Raw genomic sequence first — 26,684 nt, 5'->3', positions numbered from 1 at the left:
GAGAGCAGCCGTGAGCATGCAACAGTTGAATTCTGGAGGTTTTCAGCTACCATAGCTGGGTCCCTTGGGACGGGGAAGGGTCTCACCCACCCCCTTCCGGGGTGTTCCGAATGTACACAGGGTCTGGCATCATGGTTATGGCAACCATCATGTTGAACTCAATCTTAAAAAATTTAGACTATCAGGGTCTGGAAAGATAGTACAATGGGCAAAGTGCTTATCTTGCCCTTTGTATCAGGGAAAACCCAATTTTGATCCCTGGAATCCCATATGATCCCCCAGGGATTGTAAGGAGTGATCCTTGAGCACAGAGCCAACAGTAAGTCCTGAGATCTGGGTGTGGTTGCCCCAAAATGTCAAGAGTAAAATCATGTGAGATTTCAAAACTTGATTATATTCTAATTGCAATAGGCAGATATTGGAGAATTTTAAGCTACAAAATAAAATTATCTAGTTATGACAGTAATGGCAGAGAGCCTCTTGCCCCCAAACCTGACTATCTTCCCTGGGGCCCCTCGGACGGGGTGGGCTTCAGTTTCCCTCCCCACCCTGAGCAGAGCTCCTGTGGCCAAAGACCTCCTGAGCCTAGCCACAGCCATGCTTAAGGCCCCTCTCCACACATTTGGATGAGCCTCATGAATGAAGGAACTGGCAGAGGAACCCAAGTGTGTGGGACCCGGGGCTGAGACCTCCAAGCCTGCTTGGATCGAGAATGGGCCTCTTCCACCTAGATTCTCCATTTTCCAGTAGCTAGGCGGTCACATCCAGAAACTGCCCCTGGGGTGCTGTGTAATCCCATCAACAGCCAACATTCAGAGACTATAAAACCAAGCTTCTGGAAGTGCATGGCCGCTTTGCGCCATCTGATAGACATCTAATAGCCTAGTTCTCCCTCTGGAAGAAACTGGCAAACTACCGAGAGTTTCCTGCCCACATGGGAGAGCCTCGCAAACTCCCCAAGGCGTATTCATATGCCAAAACCAGTAACAATGATGGGTTTCATTCCCCTGACCCTGAAAGAGCCTCCAATGCGGCACCACTGGAAAGGACGAGTAAAGAGAGGCTTCTAAAATCTCAGGGCTAGGACGAATGGAGACATTACTGAGACTGCTTGAGAAATTCGATGATCAATGGGATGATGATGATGATGATGATAATGATGATGATGATGATGATGATCTAGTTATGATTCCAAAAGACTCACTCTACTCAATAGAACATAAGACAAAAGTGTCAAAGGTAGAGGAGTAATTAATTAGGAGCAATTTTACTAGAGTTTATTTAAAAATAAATAAGGGTAAGAATGAAGATGGTGAAGAGGTCTCAGCAAATATTTAGATGTTTGGTTAAATGAATTCACTAATAGGAAGCACTAGAGAGAAATCAAAGTTGAGTGAGGTTATTTGCCTTGATAGGTGAGTGATGATGCAAATAACTATGTAGGGCTGCCTGGAGAAAGTTAATGTTACACAAATGGTGCAACTGAAATTTCTGTGCTGGCAGGCTAGACTTTGAAGGATTCCTGAGAGCCCACATGTGGAGTGCAAGACTTTGGGTAAGGAGCATATATGAATTCCATCAAGTTCCTAGGAGAATAATATCACTGTATTACTGTATCACTGTCATCCTGTTGATCATTGATTTGCTCGAGCGGCTGCCAGTAATGTTTCCATTCATCCTAGCCCTGGGATTTTAGCCGCCTCTCTTTACTTGTTCTTCCCAGAGGTGCCACATTGGAGGCTCTTTCAGGGTAAGGGGAATGAGACTCATCATTGTTACTGCATTTGGCATATCGAATATGCCACGAAGAGCTTGTCAGGCTCTGCCCTGCGGGCAGGATGCTCTTGGTGCCTTGCCAGGTTCCTTCGAGAGGGAGAACTAGGCTATAAGCTTCCAGGAACGTTATTTTTTAGTCTGTGGAACTTGGCCGTTGATGCGATTACACGGTGCTGGGGGCAGTTTGTGGGTGTGGCTGTCAAATTACTAGAAAATGGGGGGTCTGGGTGGAGGAGGCCCAGTCCCAATCCAAGCTAGTTTAGAGATCACAGCCCTGGGTCCTGCACACCTGGGTTTCTCTGCCAGTTCCTTCATATGTGAGGTTCATCCAAACGTGGGGAGAGGGGCTTGAGCATGGCTGTGGCTGGGTTCCAGAGGTCTTCGGCTGCCGGGGCTCTGCTTGGGGCGTGGAGAGAAACTCAACCTGCCCCCTCCAAGGGGCCCCGTGAAGACAGCCAGGCACAGGGGCACGAGACTCTGTGTCACTCTCTTCCCGGACCTTTGTTTTATAGTCTCTGGATCTTGGCTGTTGATGGGATTACACGGCACCTGGGGCACTTTGTGGGTGTGGCTGCCAAGCTAAGGAGGAGAATAATAATGAAAAAAATCTCTGGAAGGTAAAGTCAGACATTTCCTGACATCTTGTCTTCTGAATTTTTGTTTTCTTATTTTGTATTTATTATTATATCAAAGCAGAGACGTGAATAGAAAATATTGATAATGAACTTAAAATACTTGCAAACCAAAGATATTTTGGGAGTTCTCTTTTAACAAAACAATACCCATTAGTTAATAAGACATCATATTCCTTTGAAAAAATAAAAAAGAAACTTTTCATCTATAAATTTTCAGCCAGAAGTCTTACATGAATGACAAGATTGACAATACTGACATTTTTCCCCAAGATGACATTTCATAAGAGAGATGATTTCCTTAATGGAGGAGCAATCATTCCTGTCTGTTGGAGAGACAATTTACACAGTAGGGAAAGAGATGTCCAAATTTGGAATGAACGGCACACAAAAATAGCAGTTTTCATAATCCAAGATTAGTCCTTAGAGGTTTACTTGAAAAATTATTATTTTATTTAAGTATCAGAAAAGGAAAAAAGATAAAATATAAGATATATCATCTCAAAATAAATGTATAAAAATAGAAAAATTGTAAAAAACCATATTTATATCTTCTTCAGCTCCTGTAGCTAAACTGTAAAATTAACTAAGAAGGTAAAAAACTTAGTTTATACCATGCAGATATAAGAAAGAATAGAAAATGTTTATGTTTTATTTATTTATTATTTTTAATACATTTATTTATTGAAAATTTTTGTTTTAATAAAATTTTGTGCACTCTCTAAATTTCCTCTTTCCAGAAATTGACTATTTCAGGATACTAAGTGACCAGTTACAAGTGACCCATCAAGTGAAAATGATTCAAACCAAAGTAAGATTTCTAACCCAAATTCAGATTTTAAAATAGCTGTTTCTGTTTTTACGTGACACATCCAGTGATGCTAAGAGGCTATTCCTACTCCTATGCTTAGGGGGTCACTCCCAGTGGCACTAGGGATTAAACTGGTGTTGACTGCAGGCAAGGCAAGTGCCTAAACACTCTGCACTATCTTTCTAGTCCCCAAATTCATATTTCAAAAGAAAATGACGGCAAAGTTTCTGCAACTCTCACACTTTCCATTCTCAACTTTCAGGAAGTATGGGATACCTTTTCCTTATCTCATTCTTATTTGGTTCTTGTTGGGGGTCAGGCTGGTCAGTGTTCAGAGGTGACACATGGAAGTGCTCACAAGACCATATGTGGTGCTGGAGATTCGAACTGGGATAAGTTACACGCAAGGCAAGCACTTTAGCCCCTGTTCTATCTCCTCACCTTTCTCATATTTGAATGTGCACTGAATAAACCCACAGAGAAAACATATCATTACTTCCATATAATGGAGCAAAATGACTCTAGTCTGACACCTGTCCAGGGAAATCAGGAAATCAAGAAATTGATGAGCCAATTTCTTTGGCAGTAAAAGAATTTCTTGTTTTGGATATTAGCTTTTACTTAAAGTAACCAGGTATGTTTAATGGTCCTGGGTTTCCTATGGTCTTGGGTTGCAGGATATATAAAGAAGAGCTTGCACTGAATATGCTCAGTAGGGCTACTAAAAGGGGCCCCATCTGCAAAGACAGTATTGAAATAGACCTTTAGAAATAGACCTAAGATCTATTTGACCTAAATAGACCTAAATTAACCTAAATAGAAACTTATGTGGCTGCAATTATGGAGAATTTTAAATCTTCCATCAAATATAAACCTACTAGGGAACCAGAGGTGAGAAATTCAATGATGGAACTCTAGCCAGTACACACAAAAGCACCTATGAGAGTGTTAGTCCTAGCCCTGTTTAACTGTCAATCCCACACCAAATTCAAAATCTACCCCATCAAAGACAAGTTAAAGCAACAGTTTTTTAAAATTATATTTTTCTTTCTCTCTCATCCTCCAAAGATAGAAAAGTTTGAAGCCAAAGTTAGCAAGTTGGCACATAAACTTATACTGGTTTGACAAAAGGGAAGAGTTTTTACTGGAATTTGATCTTAAGTTTTGACCATTATACATATAGCAACAGACACTGAATGATTTCTGAATCTAGTGTTATGAAACTTAAATTTCATTAAGAATCCATCTGGGCTGGAGAGAATACAGGAATTAAGGCTCATGCTTTATATGCACTAAATCTGCTTTCATCGAAGCATGAATCCTCATGCCCTAACATTGAATGGCAGGCATGGTTGGCCAATAATTTACCAGAAGTGGCCCCAGACCTCCTGAACACTGCTTGGTAGGTCCACCTCCATTAGAAAAGAATAATTATTATGTATAAGTAGAAAATAATGGCACTATAATGTAATGGGGAGGAAAACGTCCACCCTTGAAAAGATTTAAATAAGGAAAAGCTGTTGTCTTATGCTGAGGACTTATTCAACATAAAATTCACTGTATCACTGTTATTCTATTGCTCATTGATTTGCTCAAGCGGGCACCAGTAACATCTCCATTGTGAGACTTGTTATTACTGTTTTTGGCATATCGGTTACGCCACGGGTAGCTTGCCAGGCTCTGCCATGCGGGTGAGATACTCTCAGTAGCTTGCCAGGCTCTCCAAGAGGAGCAGGGGAATAAAACCTGGGTCTGCCACATCAACATAATATTAATTTATAAAAAATCATTATAAAAGTGTCATCCTATAAGTTTTCTTAAACAATTCTTTGTAATTATCATTAAGCATAGACTAATTCCTCTTTTTTTCAATTATTGACATCCTTTTGTCAGAAATTTTGTCAGAAATTTCATCAGAAATTCTCTTTGCTTTCTAAGCATCAGAATGGGCTGGTGCTTAGGCATAATTGCAGAACTTTGTGTTTGATTCTTGGCCCCAGTTTTGTTACATACTATAATATTTTTTTTGCTAAAAATTATGTAAAATCAAAAGTTTTGGTACCGGGGCTAAGAAGCTTGCTCTGCATTCCACTGATTCTGATTAGAATCCCCCGCACCACATGTGGTCATTCAAGTACTGCCAGAAGTCACTTGTGAGCACAGAACTTAAACTCCTAAATTCCTAAACTTCTCCCAAATCAAATAATAAATTAAACAAAAGGTTATGGGGCATGAAAGATGGCTCAGTGGCTTAAAACACATTTCCAGAAGCTCAGAGCTCAGTGCTCAGAAATGTCACAAGGTCTCAGGTGATCCTGACATCTTCACTGTCAAGCGTTTCCAGATACGGAGAAAAAATCAAAACTATCAAAGGTTCTATGAATTATATTACCTTTTCATATCCTTATTACCCACCCCACCTCATTAACAAACAGTTTGGTCAACAAAAATGGGTCATATCCCATATATCTAATGGCCTCACCGAAAGATACTTCTAATCCAAGAAATATATGAACTGAGAAAGGATCTTTTGTGTGTGTGATTTCAGTGAAATAGTAAGAACATGAATAAAGTTCTAGATAACTGAAGAATAAGTGGGACAAATGGAAAGTTCTACAACAACCAAATGAGGTTCAATGCTACTATGAGTGCCAGAATGAATCAATTAAAGGACCAAACAGAATCATAGAAGATCTAAATTTTAAAAGTTATATCTTGAGCCAGGAACACAGCTCAGTGGTAAAGCACTTATTCTCCATGTATGAGGACCTGGGTTCTACATCTAACATCACACAAAACAATAACTAACCAACTATTCAAACAAAAAAAATCACCTTATTTACAAAATTGTTAAGTCTCTTTTAAGTACGAGGACTTTTAGTATTTTTATGGCTCTGTATTATTTTCTAGCTAATCAAATTATGATGTGGCAATCAGACTGAAAAATAACATATTAGTATGCTAATATATTAATTTCTTTATTCTGAATTATATTAAAATGATATACAAATTATATTATACTATAAGTGGGTACTGCTTTATACTTCAATAACAATAAAGAAAATAGGTTAGATAAAATGAGAATCGTTTATATGCTATTAATTTTTGCTGTATGAGTACTCTTGTTTTGGACAAACAGGAAGCATCACTACCAAAGATTCTTCTTGTAATTTTACTCCCATTCTTCAGCCTGCAGATGATTAAAAGGAAGTATAAGAAAAGAACACAATCAATGACTCATGGAATACTAGAAGCCCTGCAAAATATTTTTATTCCTCTACTACAAGTGGTTGACAATGGGGAGGTGGGGTTGTCATAAAAATATGACTCAAAAATTCTTAGGATTTCTATAAATAGTTCTAAGTAACTAACTTTTCAATCATATCCTTTATGTTAACAAAGTGCACTAAGAACTAAATTAAGTTTTGTTGCATAAGGATAAGTTTTCTCTATTATGAATTAATGTAAAAGAAACATTAAAACATGTATAGGGCTTAAGGTACTAACCTTAACTAAGTCGATCCTGGTTTCATCCTTGGCATTACATATGGTCCCTAAGAACCTCCAGGAGTAATTCAGGAGAAAAACAAAAACAAAAAATTTGAGTCTTTTTTCCTTCCTTCCTTCCTTCCTTCCTTCCTTCCTTCCTTCCTTCCTTCCTTCCTTCCTTCCTTCCTTCCTTCCTTCCATCAAATTATTCTGCTTAATTATTCTTTCTTACTTATTTTGGTAATGACAGCAGTGTCTCAACAGATAGCTGAGTGGGACAAATTAGGATTCATAATTGTTATATTAATGAACTACCCGTAAGTTCTTAGGAAGAAGAGCTGTAGGTAAAATCTGATACTTTTCCTTCACATAGGTCTTATTTCAGAAGAATTATGTGACCTCGACTTGACAGTGTTACATTTTTATTTAGAAAGAAAAAGAATTTAGCTAATACATAGTCCTCAGTTCTTAGTGGTTCCCAGCACATGAGTTTTTGGTAAGGAAGAAAAGGAGCCAGAATTTCGAGGAAGTTAGTGAACACCAGAGAGGGATTTAAGTTAATGATACGACCTTTGCGCTTTCACATTCAGAATCTTTAACCTGGTTATGTTGACTACTTATGGGCTAGCAGAAATAAAAGCATCATAGATGAAAGATGTGAGTTCAATGAAGAGACAAAGACACAAGATCAGTGTGGATAGTCTTAAATTCAGACAATTCAAACACTCTTCATTTTACACAGACATAATTGAACAGTACAATTTCACAACATACTAGATTTGTTACTATGCATTGTCATGCTTAAAATAATAGCTACACTAAAATGTTTATTAAATATAATGTGGTATCTAGGATTGGATTCTGGAAAAGAATGACTATTATAGCTTAAAACTAGTGAGAGCAAATAAAATATATAGTAAATAGTATTTTATCAACACTAATTTCTTAGTTTTGACAAACTGTTCATAAGATGCTAACATTAGGGTAATCATAGTGAAAGGTATATGGGAATTTTTGGGATTATCTTTGCAAGTTTTGGGGATAAAGGGTTACACTGAACCATATGTTTGGATCCTTTTATATATATAATCATGAATTTATTAAAAATTTGTCATAAAATTAAGTTTTATTACATAATAAAGAACTCAATAATTTAAAATTAAAATACCTTATTTATATTGAAATAATATGAATCAAACAATAAGTTATGCCAATGGCTTATTAGAGACTATTGGGTCTGTTAATGCAAAATTTCTAGTGCCATTGACTATAGTGGTTTGCTGATACTTTAATCTGAACAGCCATAGAGAAGACATTCTGTCAATGGCATTCTTTTAAAAATAACTTCTGCATCCGGTGTGGATAATATCTTGGTTTATTTCATTTCATGTTTATTTCAGCAGCACATTTTAAAGGGGACACTTTTCAGTTTCATGTTTCTTTTACTATGTGGCAACCAGAGATGCAATGTACACCTACAGTTCTGTGTTTTGTTCAAGGAAAACATCATGCTCTCTCCTTTGTTTATAGTACATAGTGTTCCTTAGTGCTTTGGGATGTTTTTATATCCATTTCTCATTTATCTTTTATTTGCTGTTATCATTTTCCTATGTGTATATTAAGGGAAAGGAAACTATTTGGATATCTGTTCACTAACAAGAACAAAACAAAACTGAGTTTACCAAGCAGGGGCAGAGTAGAAGTAGATGACTAGAACTGATATAAGGACCAGAGTGAAGGATATTGGCGATGGATGTGCAGTGATGTTGTACACCAAAACCATAGATGTCAACATTACTGTAACCATATTATTTAATCTACAATATAGATACATTTAAAAAAATAAATCTTAAAGCTGTAAATAGTTTGGTATCTATATTAGTCAGGCTTAATGGGAAGACCCAGAAAAGGCAGTCATCCAAATGAGAACAAATAATACCAAAATTGAAACTAACATCGACACAGCCAACAACCTAATATTCCAGTATTGTATGTTGAGTGACAATGACAGCCTTACTGATTGGTGAAGAGAAATAAGATTCAGTAGAGCAAAAAGAATTATAATCTATTTCAAATAGTCACTGTCACAAGGATAGAAATGTGAAAAATATTTGTGGAATTAATGGTCCTGGCAATTAAAAAATATATTCTCACACAACTCCAGTGGAGCCAATTACCGTTATGGTCATTTATCCTTGTATGAGAAAACAGTGAAAACCCAGTCACTGTCAGTCCCGCCAGGCAGAGGAAAGGTGATTCTGCCTCACCAAGGCAAACTTCAAATGAGAGGTAGATAAAGACTCACTATTGCCTCCAGAGTTGAGGACCAGTTTCCCTTCTCACTAACCATAATGAAATTCTTTGGTTTGGGCCCGGAGAGATTTAGGCCCAGAGAGAGAGACAGAGAGCTTGGAAAGGTAAAGCACTTGCCTTGCATGTTGCTGGCATTGGTTCAATCCCTAGCACCAAATTTGAGTCCACCAGTACTGCCAGGAGTTACCCCGAGCCCCAAGGTGTAAGCCAAAAAACAGAAAAGGGGTGAGGTGGGGAGAGAAATGATTGGATTTCATATTCCATGTCTCTATCACAAGTTTATAACCTACTTTTCCCTCTGGGAGAACCTGGCAAGCTACCAAGAGTTTCCTGCCCACATGGGAGAGCCTTGCAAACTCCCCATGGCGTATTCATATGCCAAAATCAGTAACAATGCTGGGTCTCATTCCCCTGAGCCTAACAGAGCCTCCAATGCGGCATCGTTGGGAAGGATGAGTAAGGAAAGGCTTCTAAAATCTCAGGGCTAGGACGAATGGAGACGTTACTGAGACCGCTCCGGAAGTTCCACATCAACGGGATGATGGTGATGATGATAATCACAAGTTTTAAATTCGTTGTCTTCTGGGCTGGAGCCATAGCACAGCGGTAGGGCGTTTGTCTTGAGGTGGACTGGATTCGATTCCTCTGTCCCTCTCGGAGAGCCCAGCAAGCTACCCGTGGCGTATTGGTTATGCCAAAAACAGTAACAACAAGTCTCACAATGGAGACGTTATTGGTGCCCGCTCGAGCAACTCGATGAACAACAGGACGATAGTGTTACAGACAATGCTTCTGGGTATTTAACTTAGAGATGATGCAAACTGAAGAAACCAACAGAGTAGGGGTTGGGGGAGAATTTTTGTGTCTTTTAAACTTTTGTTATATATATATATATATATATATATATATATATATATATTTGACTGTTTCACAAAGATTCTTAATTCCAAAGGCACGCATTATGTACCTTATGTCAAGCCTCAGGGTTTCTGGGCACGTTGTCAATGTATTATGCAGTATTTCCCCTCATCAGGCCCACGCCCTTCAACCTGTCAGGAAGACTGGGGCACCGCCTCAGTACCCGCGGGCCTTGCAGGCGTATCCAGGAAGGCGCATGCGCGGCAACTCGCGGCGGCGGGGGGTGATGACGTAATAAGCCGAGCGACATCTCGGGGCCGACAGATTCTGAGGGCCGGAAAGCGGTGGTCGTCGCTGTTATGGTACACTGCAGTGGCGTGTTTTTCAGAAAGGTCCGTGACTGCTGCCTCTCCACCTGATGCTTCGAGCTAGTCTTAAGGCAACCCTTAAGGGTTCTGGCCCTTCGCATCCCGTGTTCCCCGCGGTTTCTGTCGGGTCCTCTTTCCTGCTTGGTGGTAATACACTCCTCCCGGCGTCTCCTGGACCGGGTTTGCCCGTGAGGGACCGAAGTGTGTTTGTCTGCCTGGCACACATGTGTTGGGGGGCGGGTTTTGAGGTTTCACCTGCCTGTCTTTGAGACGCGCCAAAGAGTTTAGGCGGTGTGTAGCGTTCCCCGTTTGTTTCAAGTAGTGTATTTCCCCCCTTTAATAACTTTCTCCAAAGCCTGCCCTTTTGTGTTTCTCTAGACTGCATTGTTTTTAAGAGCTTTCTAAAAGCGGTTTTCTCATCATAGGACCCCAAACAGACTTACCTTCTTGCAGAAGCTGTTAGTTTTTGTGCAGTGGTTGTTAGGATTGTTCTTGTTAAAAAACGGAAGTAAACCAAAATACTTCAAATTGAAGAAAAGCTTTTTAAGAGCTAAAGTGATATAGTGGCAGCATAATTTGTCCTAAATGTTAAGTTTATTATTTACGGCAAGGCTCTAAATCAAACATACAGACTCACTAAGAAATGTGACTTTTTTTTTTGTGATTAAAGTAAACTTTTATAGAAACGTGACATTTAATGGAACTTAAAAACGTTTTCTTTCAGAGGAAATACATGGTTAGTAGTTCTTTGGAGTGAAGTTATCTTTTATTCAAATCTCTTTTCCAGAAAAATTCCCCAAACGAAGGGATTTATTTGGACATGTCAGGTAATGATCTTTCAGCCAACAAAGAAAATGCTTTGTATTTTTGAGCATAGGTTATTAAAAGCTGCTTGTATGTAGCTTTACTCCTTTGACTCACTGCCAGTTTGTCCTTGGCAAGGAGAATCTCTGTTGACTTTCTTGTTCACTTACAGGGTACATCTCTGATCCTGCCTTCCTAATTAAAGTATATGTTCTTCATCCCAGAGGAAAATATCAGCTCTTAGATGACATTTATATTTCCTTCCTATTGCATACAACACTATTTTATTACATATTTATGCTCAGATGAAAATATATGCTTTTTGCCCCCCTTCAGTCACACCTGGCAGTGCTCAGGAGCTTCTGCTTCTCCCAGCTGGGTACTTGAGGTTTTTCCTGGCCCTGGGGAACCATGTATTGCAGCGGAACTAAACCGACTACTACATGCAAAGCAGCCTTTCTCTCAACCCTGCTGTCCCTTTGAGTCTCAAAGTCTGTGTAAGCTGCATCTTTTCTGTACCCCTAACTACTGCAGTGCCTGATAAAGACTGCACCAGAATCATCAAAGAATATTTGTTAAACATGTTGACTTGACCCGCTTCTTTTTCTTCCTCTAGAGTGTTATCAGAATAGTCAATGGTGTATCTTTATTTTGCTTTTGTTCCTTTTTAATTTTTTTGGCGGGGACAGGGGTGGCACACCTGGCTGTGCTCAGGGTTTGCTCATGGCTCTATGTGCAGTGATCCTTCTTGGCGGTGCTTGGGGATTGTATGTATTGCCAGTGATTGAACCCTGGTCAGCAATTTGAGAAGCAAGCTTTTTATCCACTGTACTATGTCTCCAGCCCTATATCTGTATTTTGAAGAAAATTCCCAGATATTTTCGATACATTTATACTAAATGGCTAAATATGTGATTATTATTAATTTGAGAAATAAAGGAATTTTGGTAGACTGGAAGATGTTGGGGCAGGGAAGTTAGCTCAGAAGGCTTGTGCATATGTTTTGCATTCTGGAGTCTGTGGTTACACTTTCAGCTCCCATCGTCCTCTGAGTACTCCTGAAGCCCAGTAAGTTGTGACCGAAAATAAAACAGAAGTGTGCGCTCACACACAGACACAGACACACTCAGAAACTAGTTTACTTCACAGCAAGTTCATAGTTGAGTGAGGGAAACAGAAGTTAACGCTAAATGTAATGTGTAACTTCAAAAGGTGTCATAATGGAGGATAATTTAATTGTTGAGAATGTGCAATAAGGTTGGTGGAAAATTAAGACCCGAAAATGAATTTTCAGAAAGTAGTGGTATACTTAGTAGAGGAAAAGCAGGAGCACTGTCATAGAGATGTGGCAGTGTATCAGTTACTACAATGCAAAGAAAGGAAGGAAGTGAAACTAAAAGGGTAGGTGAAAAGCTTGAATATAGTATTGAGATGTTTAGACCTTCATGTTGTAAAGTGCAGAAAAACCAAACCAAAAAAGTCAGTTTGAGTCAAGAAGAAATACAGTTAAGATTCATTTTCAGAAAATGAAGGAAGTGTCAAGGAAGATATGGCTGTATGCTGAGAAACTAGTTAGGACCTAATGTTCTAGTTAAGATACTAGGACAGGGGCTGGAGCGATAGCACAGCGGGTAGGGCGTTTGCCTTGCACGCGGCCGACCCGGGTTCGAATCCCAGCATCCCATATGGTCCCCTGAGCACTGCCAGGAGTAATTCCTGAGTGTAGAACCAGGAGAAACCCCTGTGCATCGCCGGGTGTGACCCAAAAAGCAAAAAAAAAAAGATACTAGGACAGATTGATCAGAGGTTCAGGGAAAAAAAGTCTACAGAAACAAGCAGGTTTGGGTTAGAGATTCCCATATGGAGTTTCAATGAATAAACTGTTACTCAGTGACTTCAGAGAACCTTGGAAAAGTTTGATTTTGTCATATTAATATGTTGTGCTTGAAGTGACTTGCCATTTCAGTAATATTTTGAGAACAAATTACATATTTGAAAGTTTAAAATATTATTGAAATACATGTTTTGTTCTCAGTTGCTAACATCCTGATGGACCTGTCTGTCATTAAGGCATAGAGACTGTTTCGTCCAGGTGATAATTACAAAGTACAGTTTAGATCACCCCAGAAAAGAAAGTCTGGAGCAAAAAGTGAGTGAAGAAAAGAACTAAATCTGACGCACAGAAAGCCATTATCAAGGTTTTGGTTCGTTGGAGTTTGGTAGCAACAAGAAAAAGTCGAGTCGAGAAGAAATTTAGAAAGGAATTCTAAATTGGTAAGATGTTTAATACACACATGTTCTCTTTTCTCTTTTATAAGTATGGAAACTTCATTGATAACCTGAGACTCTTCACCAGGGGAGGAACTGGTGGAATGGGTTACCCTCGTTTCGGCGGAGAAGGCGGAAAAGGTGGTGATGTCTGGGTTGTTGCCCATGAAAAAATGACTTTAAAACAACTTAAAAGCAAATACCCTAAGAAAAGATTTGTGGCTGGAGAAGGAGCAAACAGTCGGTAAGCATTTACTGAGTGGCTTTGAGTATAAAATTAGTCTGTTCTGGAAGAAAAAAAAAGATAAGAATTTAATTGAATCCTGAAGCCAATAGTATAGTGGGTTAGGCACTTGCCTTGCTCTTGGATAAACTGAATTCAACCCCTAGCACCATATATGGTCCCCCAAGCACCACCAGGAGTCATCTCTGAGCACAAGCTGGGAGTAAACCCTGAGAACTGTCAGATTTGGCCCAAAATCAGGAGAAAAAAAATCAGCTTATTTAATGATATATCCCTGCTATCCTTTCTATTTGTTTAGTTTGTGGTCATCTCTTTAAAGACAAAAAACCTTCTCTTTATTTTTTTGTTAATGTTTGTTACTTTCTGTGTAAGTATTATGTTCACCTCAAAATATGAGAACAATCTTTCTCTTTCACTTTGAAAATAAAAACATTTCTTTTTTCCTATACATTTAATAATTATGTAATTATTTTTATGCATGTAAATCAAAATTAGATCAAAATGCTTTTCAATCAGTTTTCCTTTAGTCTTTGTGTTTTCCCTGTGCCAGAAAATTGTTCAGAATAGTTAAATAGCATTATAAATAGATATTTATTGAAATCCATCTTTAGGAACTTACTATTTTACTATAATAATTACATTGCAATATACATCCTTATATAGGTAGTAGTTTACTTGGTTCAGCTATTTTTGGTTTTGTTTTCTGCGCCACATCCAGTGGTGCTCAGCGGTTACTCCTGGCTCTGCACTCAGGAATTATACCTGGTGGTGCACAGGGACCATACAGGATGCCAGGGATTAAACCTGGTTAGGATTATACCTGGGTTAGTTGTGTGTAAGGCAAACACCCTACCCACTGTATTATTGTTCCAGCCCCTCAACTATTATTTTAGAATAAATTCCTGGAAGTATAATTACTAGTAGCAGTTTGCATCAGTTTATTTTCTTGTGAGCAGTTTGAGAGTAGTCAGATGAGCCTCCTAAAATAAAAGTATTCTCATTAAAGATCAGGGTCTTCTGGGGTTTCGTTTGTTTGTTTTGGTGGGGTGGGAGGCATTGTACTGAACCTTGAGGTACTCAGGGACTAATCCTGACTCTGTGCTCAGGGGTCACTCCTGGAGTGGCAAGGAGACCATATGTAATGCTGGGGAATGAACTGGGATTGGCTGTATACAGGGCAAGCACTTCTGTATCTCTGTAATATCTCTCCAGGCTTAAGGTCAGCCCTCCCTCCCCCCCCCCCACTCACACACCTGTGTATTGCCCATTTTCTAATCTGTGTTGTAACAAAGATCATTTCAGCTGTACAGTAATTTACTATGAGTTTTATGATTTAACAATGGTTTGTTGGCTAGTTTGGCACCTTAATTCATTACTTAACATTATTTCTTGGGCCTAGAGGGATGACTCAAAGGACTGGAACACATGCTTTGTATGTAAGAGATGCAGGTTTGATCCCCAGCACTGCATCTTCTCTTGAGTTCCTTTAGGAGCTACCCTTGGGCACAGAGCTGGGAGTAACTCCTGAGTGCAACTGGTTGTGGTTCAAATAAACAGACAGGAAAATAACTTCTATTGTAGTATGATTTCTAAAATGTAAATAGACATAATTTAATTTTCATTATATATTTGACCCTTTAGGATCTGCTTGAAGGTTTTATTGGTAGACTCTGTATACTCATAATTTGTTTGAAGCACAAGTCATTTAATTCAGTGGATTTCTAATTAATTTTTTTTGGGGGGGTTCGGGTATAGAGTTAGTGCACTGAAAGGCTCCAAAGGAAAAGACTGTGAAATTCCTGTACCTGTTGGTGTTTCAGTGACTGATGAACATGGAAAAATTATAGGTAAGTAGCCTTTAGATTTTAAGTTGAGAAAAATGTGAAAATGCACATATTTTCTTTAGTTTCTCAGAAGCAGATTTGGAGAGATAATACAGCAGATAGGTTGCTTGCCAGGAATAATTCCTGCATCCTGTGTGGTCCTCTGAACACTGCCAGGAGTGATTCCTGAGTACAGAGCCAGGATTATCCCTGAACATTGCTGGTGTGACCCCCAAACCAAAATAGTACAAAAACTAAAATTGTTCGGAAGCTATGGGGAATACTTTTTGAGTATTAAATTTTGATACTTGAGCTGTTGATAAATGAGCTTCTCTCTTCATCCCATATAAGGATTGACACAGGGCTTTATACATGCCAGGCAAGTGCTCTACCACTAGGCAACATGGTCTATAAAGAACTTTCATTTGTTTTATTTGTTTTGTTTTGCTTTTGTTTGGGGCCACACCCAGCTCAGGGATCACTCCTCAAGGTGCTCAGGGGACCATATAGGATGCCAGGGATGGAACCTGGGTTGACGCATTCAAGGCAAATGCCCTACACACTGTATTATTACTCTGACTCTCCAGCCCTGAACTTAAAAAAAAAAAAAGAGACTACATAAAAACTCCTTAAAATTGACTGCTAATTTTTTTTTTTAATTTTTATTTTTTTCTTGATTCACCATGAAGAAAGTTACAACGTTTTCTGGTTTAAGTCTTAGTCATACAATGATCAAACCCCCATCCCTTCACCAGTGCCCATGTTCCACCACCAAGAACCCCAGTATACCCCCCATCCCACCTTGTGGCTAATGATCTTCACTTTATTCTCTCTATACTTTGAATACATTCAATATTTCAACAGGAAACTCACTATTATTTTTTGGAATTTTCCCCCAACAATCAAACCTGCTGAAAAGGCATCATTTGATAGTTTGTTTTCCATTGCTGAGAATGAAGAATATATGAGCGGCTGTTGCGGCCACACGGTTTTGGATTTCTGATATTTTAGTAATTAAGTCCAGAAAGATTTCTGCCAGAAGTCGCCGAAAGAAGAGACTGAGAGAGAAAAAAATTTCCTCTCCTGGGGCGGCATGGGGTTATAGCTCAGTTCACAGTCTAGATGCATTTCTGTAAGCAGCCACTGGGTGCCAAAGTGGTTAGTAGGCCTATAGTAGGCCACCAGGATCATAGTCTTTTAGGAGCAGAGGAGCCGTTTCGTGTGTGGCCGCTCCAGATCTCGTCTGGGCCTTGCCTGCTAAATATGTGAATTGTAAAAATAAGGGTATGTGCATGTTTTTTAAAAGTTAACTTCTGACAAAAGTGTTCTGGGATCAGACTTTTAAGTAGAAAATCAATCTTATAGGGGCTGGAAGGATAATACAGATAATACAGTAGATAATACAGTAGATACAGCACACTGCTGACTCCCATTTGGTTGCTGGTGCCTTGAGTGGTCCCCCAAGCCTGCCATGAGTGGTTCCTGATTGCAGGACCCAGGAGTAAGCCCCAGGTACAGCTGGGTATGGCCTAAAAATCTTAGTGTTTAGCTCTTTGAATTTGTGAATTGGACTCTCTTGCTATCTGATTCTATAGGAAAAAATCTTTAGTAATTAAACTCCACTTACTAATACTGATCTAAGTATCATTCTTTCTCTTTTTAAGGAGAACTCAATAAAGAGAAAGAAAGAATTTTGGTAGCGGAAGGAGGACTTGGCGGTAAACTACTTACAAATTTTTTACCATTAAAAGGCCAGAAACGAGTAATTCGCCTTGATCTAAAACTTGTAGCTGATATAGGTCTTGTTGGGTAAGTGTTAACGTTCTTTTAGTTTTTTTTTTTTGAGAGATAATTTATGGATTTGGGTGTAGGAGGAGGCCATATCTAGAGGTGATCAGGGCTTACTCCTGGCACAGTGTTCAGGGATCATTCCTAGAAGTACACAGGGGACCACATAAGGTGCTGGAAATTGAACCTGGAGTGATGACGTGCAAGACAACTGCTGTACTTGTGCAAGACAAGTGATGACGTGCAAGACAAGTGATAATATAATGGTATATTATCACTCTAGCCCCATGGGGAGGTAGTTTATGAATAGAAACTAACTATGAATGATAATTTGAGGACAGGATTATTTCTAGCTTATGGAATTTTTTCATTATTTGCATACTTTGAGAATATGCTAATAAATATAATTATCTTCATGTTGCTAATATAGAATTTCATAGTACTATTCATTTTCCAAAGATAATAGCAATTAAGTTGGACTGCAAAAATTTTAGGGAATGGGTAAAGAAAGAAAACTAATCAACTGCAGTAGTTTAAAAAGGTAAAATTATTTTGCTATATTGGGGAATAAAATCTACCTAAATGTCTAAATATATCTTTCTAAAAGAGTATAGAAGGAAAAAATGATTGAATGTTCTCACAGGTTTAATAGAGGTATTGATCAGATAGCCAGAGCTGGTACAGTCTCAACCATCAGACTTGCTGCAGCACCAAGATGGATCTTGCTCTGACTGTTTTCCCTGTCCTTCACATCCTCTTTTACTCTGTTCTGAGTACTGAAGCTCTTTTACTTTTATTGTTATTATTTTAATTTTATAAAGTGGTTCACAGTGTTTGATTACATTTAATATTTGAACACCAATTCCACTACCATTACACCTTCCCACCACCATACTTCGAATGTTTCCATCCTGAACCCCATCCCCTGCCCCAAATCAGAACCAAAATAATCTATTTTGTATTGTGTTTGTTATGAATAAAACGCTGAAAATACTCCAAAAAACTTTCGTTAGAGGAGGTGTGTGATGATTGTTGTATTTCACCCAGGGGCCATTAAGCCCTTCTATAAGAGATTACTAATATGTTGTCAAGCACTGAGACTTGTGTGCTTGTGTGTATGTGTGTGTGTGTGTATGTAAAAATATATTTCCCTCTAAGATTGGTTCCCTTCTACTTTAAACCGTATCAAGTGTGGTGCGCTACTCTTGGAGACTGAGTGATATGAGGTGTGAGATGTCATGAAGCTGCATATACAGCTGCAGTCCAGGGATAGGTTTTGAGTACTGAAGTTCTTAACCATGGTTTTCTTTTCATCAACCTCCATCCTATAATTCTTTTTATTGTAATGCTGATAAAAGCCTGGAGGGATATAATAGGATATAGAGTAGGTAAAAGAAGGGAAAACTTCAACTGTGCGTTTCCTCTCCCTTGTCTTATGGTTAGTTTACACAGTAATCTGGTGGAAGGCCTAAGGAAAAGGTAGGAAAAACTGGTGCTGTTGCTCAATCCACAAACTGTCCACAGCTTCTTTTTAAACTCTCTCCATCTTCTTTTCCAGCCACCTTACTGCTTCTTTTCCTTTTTTTTTTCTGAGGGTGGGGTGCAACTGGTGGCACTAAGTAACCAGCCCTGGCCTTGTGCTCACAGACCACTGACAGTGCTCAGAGGACCATTTGTGGTAACAGGATTTGAACCAGGGTTGACACAGCAATCATATGCTAGGTGGGCACCTTAACCTTTGTACTATCTCTCTGGCTCTCACTGCTTTTTAGGGGGAGAGGGTTAGGGGAGGGGTGCATACCCTGACTTTCTCAGGCTTTACCTCTAACTCAGGAACCACTCCTGGTAGTGCTCAGGGGAACCATATGGGGTTCCAGGAATCGAACTTGGGTTGGCTGTGTGCAAGGCAAATTTCCTACTGCTGTACTGTCTCTCCAGCCCTTTCAACTGCTTCTTTATCAGAGTTTTTAATCTGAATCCTTCATGTCTTTTGTTTTGTTTTTGGACCAAACCTGGTGGTGCTCACGACTTTTAGTTCTGAGCTCAGGGATCGCTACTGGTGGGTTTTTTTTTTGTTTTTTTTTTTTGCCTTTTGGGTCACACCTGGTGATGCACAGGGGTTGATCCTGGCTCTGCACTCAGGAATTACTCCTGGAGGTGCTCAGGGCACTATATGGGATGCTGGGGATCAAACCCGGGTCGGCCGCGTTCAAGGCAAACGTCCTACCCACTGTGCTGTCACTCCAGCCCCTACTGGCAGGTCTTGAGGGGGACCATATAGAGTGCCAGGGATTGAACTCACGTCAGCTTTTTTGCAAGGCAGGCTCCCTGTCCACTGTATTATCTCTCCAGCCCCTGAATTACTCACCTCTTTTTCATGCCTGTTCAGGTCTGACTAGTAGTGGCTTATGAGTTCACAGATGCTCCATTCTTGTATTACAAAAGGGAAAGATGTGATCTGTATCGACACTTACCAATTCATTTATTTTTTTTCATCAGAATATAGTTATGAGGATTAAGAGATAGAGGTTTTGTAATACTCTTTAAAAAATAAATGAATGTTACGGTTTAATAGAGTTTTGTGCATAAACTAAAAACTCCAGCCATTCTCAGTCTCATTTGGTAGAAAAATGTGTTTCAAGTTCCCTCAGGACACTTTTACAGTCTAAGAAGAATCTAGTAAGGATAAGTAATTAGGTGGGAGATTCAAGTTAGACTCTGAGTTAAAATGTCATATCCTCTGAATGCTGACTCGGTAGTCTTAGTTATGTTAGATAGTCTTTGTTTTCTCATCCTTAATAGTAAATGGAGATAGTTCTCCCCTTGCAGTATTATTGAATTAGGTCATTATTATTGAATATTATTGAATTAGGCATTTGAAGCATATGCCTTAAATTTGTAGAATGCTTAGTGATTGAACAATAGCATCATTATATTCCAACATTTTGCATCATTAATAAGCTTAGTGTCTTACTAAATATTATAATGACACTAAGCTTTTCAGAAGAGATTTTAAATTACAATAAAGTATCACGGGCACACAGCAAGTAAGGTGCTTATCTTGCATATGGCCAACCTGAATTTGATCCCTTGCACCCGTATATATTCCCCCTTAGCACAACCAGGAATTATTGATCCTTCAGCACAGCCAAGAGTAAGCTCTGGACACAGCCAGATATGGTGCAAAGGAAAAAAAAAAAGAAAAACAAAATGAACAAATAGTTAAAGCATCAAGATCCACCCCCCCCTTTCTTTCATTGTTATTGTTCTTATTTATTTATTTATTATTGAATCACTTTGTAACTGTGAGAACAGTTACAAAGCTTTCAGGTTTCAGTCTCAGTTATACAATAATCAAACACCCATCCCTTTACCAGTGCACATTTTTTACCACCAAGAACCCCAGTATACCCCCGCACTGCACCCCCCACCCTGCCTGAGTGGCAGATGATTTTCACTTTACTCTCTCTTTACTTTGATTACATTCGATTTTCGACAGAAAGCCCACTATTATTATTTGGAATATTCCCCCAACAATCAGACCTGCCAAAAAGGCATCATTAAATCATTTGTTTTCTATTGCTGTTAATGAAGAGAATATGATGTCGCATGGCCAAGATAGCTGCTGAGTGGTGTTGGAATTCTGTTCTTGGGATTGCAGAGGGTCACACAACTGCCTGCTTGCTGTAGTGCTCACCAGGGATCGCACATATGGTTATGGTGCTACCTCACTTAGCTTCAGTGTTCATCAGGATCACACTTCTTTAGTTTTCATGCTCATGTGCATTCTGGTATTAGAGCTTGCCAGGGCCTGAATGTCTTAGCCATAGGACTCACATCTTTTGATTCTGATACTTTTCCCTGAGTCAGATCTTTGGCTGCAGTGCTTACACATGCCGTGGTGCTGAGGATCAAAAAAAAACCAAACTGCCAGGTTTGCCCTTAATGCATGCAAGTGCCACTGGAGGTTAAACATGGGGCCTTTCACTTGTAAGTCACATGCTTTCACAAACCACTGAGTTATCGTCTGGGTAGAAAAAAGCATCTATATTCCTGTTTCTTTAGGATGGCTCACACCTAGACTTCTGGCTCTATGCTCAGAGATCTCTCCTGCCTCCTGATGGGGCTTGGGAAACCTTATGCAGTACCTGGGATTGAACCCCTGCAAGGCAAGTGCCCTACCCATTGTATTATCTCTCCAATTCCAGCATCTAGATTCTTAGATATAGTAGTGAATATATCTTTCTAGTGCCTTTAAATTGAGCAACTATTCTTAAAAAGTTGTTACTGTTAATATCAGCGTAATCAGACATCAGTTTAGTTCTATTCCAGTGAACTCAATCTTAGAAGACAGCATATAACTTATATGCTTGTATTGCTTTTGTAAGAGCCGATCTTTTCCTAGCCTCTAAAATTTTTATTACTTTATAAAAAATATCTCATGTCTGCTTTAACATTCTTATTCATTTTTTATTTTGTACTTTGATCCCCTTAGAAATATTTGCTTGTGGTTTTGTTTGTGCATGTGTGCACGCATATGTCTGCTTAATTATTATTATTATGAGACTCTCGAAAAGAATAAGTTGTTCAGCGAATGGTGACCATGAGAAAATTTTGCAATTTACAAGTGCCTGAGTATAACAGGATATAAGAAAATACTTTTCAGGCAAAGTGTATATTCTATAACTTCATTATAGAAGGATTATTTAATAAAAATTGCTAATGGGGGGCTGGAGTGATAGTACAGCAGACAGGGCATTTGCCTTGCATGCAGCCGACCCAGGTTTGATTCCCAGCATCCCATATGGTGTGGCCCGAAAAGAAAAAAAGAAATTTGCTAATAGACTTTAATTTGACTTTTTTTTTTTTCTTTTTGGGTCACACCCAGCAATGCACAGGGGTTACTCCTGGCTCTACACTCAGGAATCACTCCTGACGGTGCTCAGGGGACCATATGAGATGCTGGGAATCGAACCCGGGTCGGCCGCATGCAAGGCAAACGCCCTACCCACTATGCTATCACTCCAGCCCCTAATTTGACTTTTTTAAGAGTTCCAATTTAATAGTTGCAAAATATTTTCAAAGAACTTTTTTGAAAACTCTGAATGTGGGAATTAGTCGTATTTTCTCATTTCTTATGATGTTTCTGATGACTACGTTGTTGTATGGACAAGTCAGTGCTCTTTTATTTGCTGGAATAGTTTATTTTTTATTTATTCGTATTTTTTTTGTTTTGTTTTTTTGGGCCATACCTGTTGATTCTCAGGGATCCCTCTTGGTGGGACTCAGGGAACCATATAGATACCAGGAATTGATCCAGGGTTGGTCACATGCAAGGCAAGCACCCTACCCACTTTACCATCTCCAGCCCCTTGGATATAGTGTATTGAACTATAATTGACATGAAGCTTTATACTGGCTTTAGATGTAAAAAATAGTGATTTGATATTTGCATATCACAAAGTGATAACTATACTTGACATAATTATACTTTTAAAAAATTTATTTTTATAAAGTTGTTCATGATCATTTATTACATTCAGTATTCCAACACCAGTTCCACAACCATTGCACCTTCCCACCACCATTATTTTCTATTTTTACAACCACTATCCAAACCAGCCCTAATAGCAAGCTCTAAATAATTTATTTATTTTTATTTTTTTTCTAAATAATTTATTTTATATTGCTTGTTTTGAATAATTTTTTAAACATGATCAAAAAAGATTTTCTTAGAAGAAAGTATGTAAGGATTATTGTGTCTCACCTTGGAGCCATTATGCCCTTGTATATGAGATTACTAACATGTTACAGGGTAAGCCTTGTGTGTTCATATTTTCTTAATCGAGATTGGTTGCCATCTACCTTACATCCCATCAAATGTGGTATATCATTGGTGTAGAGTATGAGATGTTGCTCCAAGAATTCTAATATTTTGAATTGGGTCATACAACTGGAGTTAAATTTTTAACGGCATAGTAACTTTGGGGCCTGGAAGCATCTCTGCAACTTGTTGATCTGTTGAGATTTATTTATGAGTCTCTGGATCATAAGTGGTTAATGAACTTATGTGGTGTCAGACGCAGTTCATGGGCTTGACTCACAGGCTCCTAGAAGAACAGGGGTGGGGGCGGGGAGGCGGGGAGGTAGCCGATCCCTCACTCTGTGAGAGCCTGGAGATTTCGGTCACAAAACCCGCATACCTGAGTTTTTCAACAGATTCATTCCTGGATAAGGCTCACCCTGAGCCTGTAGAGTTTGGCCATGAGCATGGCAATGATGCAGTTGTGGAGTATTCAGCTGCTGGGGCTCTGTTTCAGTGGGTGCTGAGCTCACCTGTGCCCCCTCTGGGGTGCCCTGGATCTGAGACCCGGCCTGGTATAGGGTCTGGAGTCATCTCTCATAATTATACATTTTTAATGTCAATTTTTAAGATTTACTTTCTAAGCAAGTTACAGTGTGTGATATATTATTAAGTATAATCACCTTGATACTCATTACATACTTATGATATATTTTGTAACTGAGCATTTATATCATTTGGACTGCCTTTACCTATTTTGCCCACTCATGCATGAATTTAAATATTTTAAATTCCAAATATAAATGAGATGATAATGTATTTGTCTTTCTCTTTCTGACTTGTGTTCATCCAAGTTGAAACTAGCAAAATCCTTTAATGAAATCACCAGTAGTAGCATTGTGTTACATTCACATAGGTAGGCAAGCAGGCCGACAGACACAGCTTTCTTTATTCATTCTTCCACTGATGGATACTTTAGACGTTTTACATGTCTTTTCTGTTCTAGCAACAATGCAGTGATCATGTGGGTGCCTCTATCTCTTTAGGTTAGTATTCTTGTTTTTTTTCAGATAAATAGCTAGAAGTGGAATTACTATATCATACTAAACTTTTTTTATCATTATTTATTTATTTATTTGAACTTCTTTTTTAAAATCAGTTTTTTTCATCTGAAATTTTTATTTATTTTTCTATTTTGGGTTTCCTAAGCAACACTCAGACCTGATAGAATTAGTCCACCATACTGAAAGGTTCAGTGCTTATCCAATTCAGTAGCAATGTGTTGCTGTGATATCAAGACCCAGCAAGGCCAAAGGAGACCTTAACATCACTGACCCACATCCAGGGGCCACATTAACCACAAAGGACCACACTTGGAGGTGCTTGTGGGGGCCTCTCAGCACTCCAGGGCAGTGCTGGGTCGGGTAGTGGGATGGTAAAAGTGGGATAGTGAAAGACGTTCACCTAATATGATTCTATTTAGTGCCAGGGATTGAACCCAGGCCCTTGCATGCATCCCATACCTCTATCTTATAATTTTTTGAGAAGCTTTCATATGTGACTGCACAACTTAGATTTCTGTGTGTTGGATAAATACAGTAAAAATATTGGAATGAAATTTAGGAGATCATCTCTTAAATGACCCTTCATTCCTGGTACTATTTTTATACATGGTGGGCCATTCTGAAGGAAATTTTATAATAAAATCAGAGTCTTCAAATGAGCATTAATTTTAATCAGTATTCATGCAATATTATCTCAAGAAATAGATTTAAAATATGTGTAAAGTTTCAAGGATAGCCCAATGTTTGGTTTAAAGTTTTTAGAAAAAAAATAAGACAACTAGCAAATGCTTAATTGTAGGAAGAGAAACAATTCTATTAATTCTACCACTGTTACTTCTGCCACTGTTAATTCTACCACTAGTCAAAAAACTTGAGACACCTTAAATGCCTAACAGTAAAAAATTGTTTAAATTACCATGCACCATTGAAAGATATGCACCTAATGTGATTCTATTTAAAAAGGAGGTCATCCAACTATGAAGTAATCTTTCAGAAAAAGAATCAACCCAAATTGGATCAAGGTCTTAAAATCTAACTATAAATTTATAGAAAATCTAGGGCAAAGGAACATGTGAAATGACCTCATGGGGTTTTCTGTGGAAAAAGATCCAGATTGTGGGAAAGAAAATCTACAGGATAAATGACTCAAATTCTTTCAAGTTGCAAAGAGGGATGGAGCAGATGCAGTAGTACAGCAGGTAGGGTGTTTGCCTTGCACAAAGTCAACTAGGGTTCAATCATTAGCACTCCATATAATCCTCTGAGCACAGCCAGAAGTGATCGCTGAATGCAGAATCAGGAGTAAGCTCTGAGCACCACTGGGTGTGGCCCCCAGACAAAAAAAGAATATTGCAAATAGAAAGCACGACCAAGAGGGAGTCTATACAGAAAAAAACTTAGGACACTCATCAAGCTTTTGTAATATATGAACCTTATTTATACCTCTATTTGGCCAAACATAGGAGATATCACTTACATTAGTATTTAGAGTAACTGAATGAGGAAATGCAATGGTTTAAAAGTGGGACACCCAGATTACCCTTGCCCCCAGAGAATAGGGAGAAGGAAAGAAATAATGTGAAGGGGGAGGGGAGAAGAGATAGATGAGAAGCAATGGGGGCAAGGGTCAAGGGGATAGGGGACTCAGGTACATCAATGGCATTAAGGAACGATAGAGGTAAATATCCATACCACAGAATCAACAGCACTGACATCACAAGACCCAAACTCTAATAACTGAACTCAAAAAGGTGCCTGTCAAGATGGTAGATTGGAGTTGGGGTGGAGGAAACTTGGAACACTGGTGGAGGGAAGTTGACACTGGTGGTGGGATCAGTGATGGAACAGTGTATGTCAGAAACACAAAAAAAATTGGGGAAAAAACTTTTTTTTTTTTTGTCTCCCAACCATTCTCAGGATCCTCAGGGGCCATTCTCAGTGACACTTGACCAGTAGGAGTGGATAATTCAATCCTTGGGCTGAGTGGTGGTGGTGGGGGGTGGGGGCGCATGCTGTGAGAGCCCAGGCCTCTGAGGTCACACTGAGCAGTGCTGGGAGTGGGAGGACAGATTAAGGTTCTGGGAGTTGAACTCAGGTCCTTGTGCATGTGTAGTATGTTTCCCTGACCCCTGAGCTGTCTCTCCAAACCAACAAATCAACTTTAAAGAAATACCTTCTAAGGATATATTATTTGTTGGAGCTAGGTAAATGGGGTTTATTATTCCAGGATCCTTAGGCACGTTTATCTATTGACAGCCATCCGGGAGCCTTTATGTATATACTGTTTCTTCTGGCTGAAAAACCCTTCACATTCACTGTCCAGTGAAAGTAAATATGATGAACTCTTCTTCTTCCCTTGTTCCCTCTATTCCTTCCTTCCCTCTACATCTGGCAGTGCTCAGAGCTTACTCCTGGTGGTGCCAGGGATCAAACCCAGACCAACCACATACAGAGCAGGTGCCTTACATGCTGTACTGTCTCTCTTTCCTTCCTTCCTTCCTTCCTTCCTTCCTTCCTTCCTTCCTTCCTTCCTTCCTTCCTTCCTTCCTTCCTTCCTTCCTTCCTTCCTCCCTCCCTCCCTCCCTCCCCTCCCCTCCCCTCCCCTCCCCTCCCCTCCCCTCCCTGCATCAACCCTCCTGCCCT

General features: G+C 39.2%; 1 protein-coding gene across 1 annotated transcript in view; it reads left to right on the top strand.

Moving 5' to 3' along the window:
• Window positions 1-10,162: 10,162 nt before the first annotated feature.
• Window positions 10,163-26,684, top strand: part of GTPBP10 (GTP binding protein 10) — a 32,346-nt gene continuing 15,824 nt past the window's right edge. The window contains exons 1-4 of the mRNA XM_004602168.3: window positions 10,163-10,271; window positions 13,370-13,563; window positions 15,319-15,410; window positions 17,051-17,195. Of these exons, the coding sequence (XP_004602225.2) occupies window positions 10,239-10,271; window positions 13,370-13,563; window positions 15,319-15,410; window positions 17,051-17,195 (464 nt within the window). The 5' untranslated portion in view covers window positions 10,163-10,238. The remainder of the gene's footprint in view (window positions 10,272-13,369; window positions 13,564-15,318; window positions 15,411-17,050; window positions 17,196-26,684) is intronic.

The sequence above is a fragment of the Sorex araneus genome, chromosome 1, assembly GCF_027595985.1.
Source record: "Sorex araneus isolate mSorAra2 chromosome 1, mSorAra2.pri, whole genome shotgun sequence".
In the NCBI taxonomy this organism is placed as follows: domain Eukaryota; kingdom Metazoa; phylum Chordata; class Mammalia; order Eulipotyphla; family Soricidae; genus Sorex; species Sorex araneus.
Note: the sequence above shows the minus strand (reverse complement) of the source record. Positions and strands in the feature narration are given on the sequence as shown.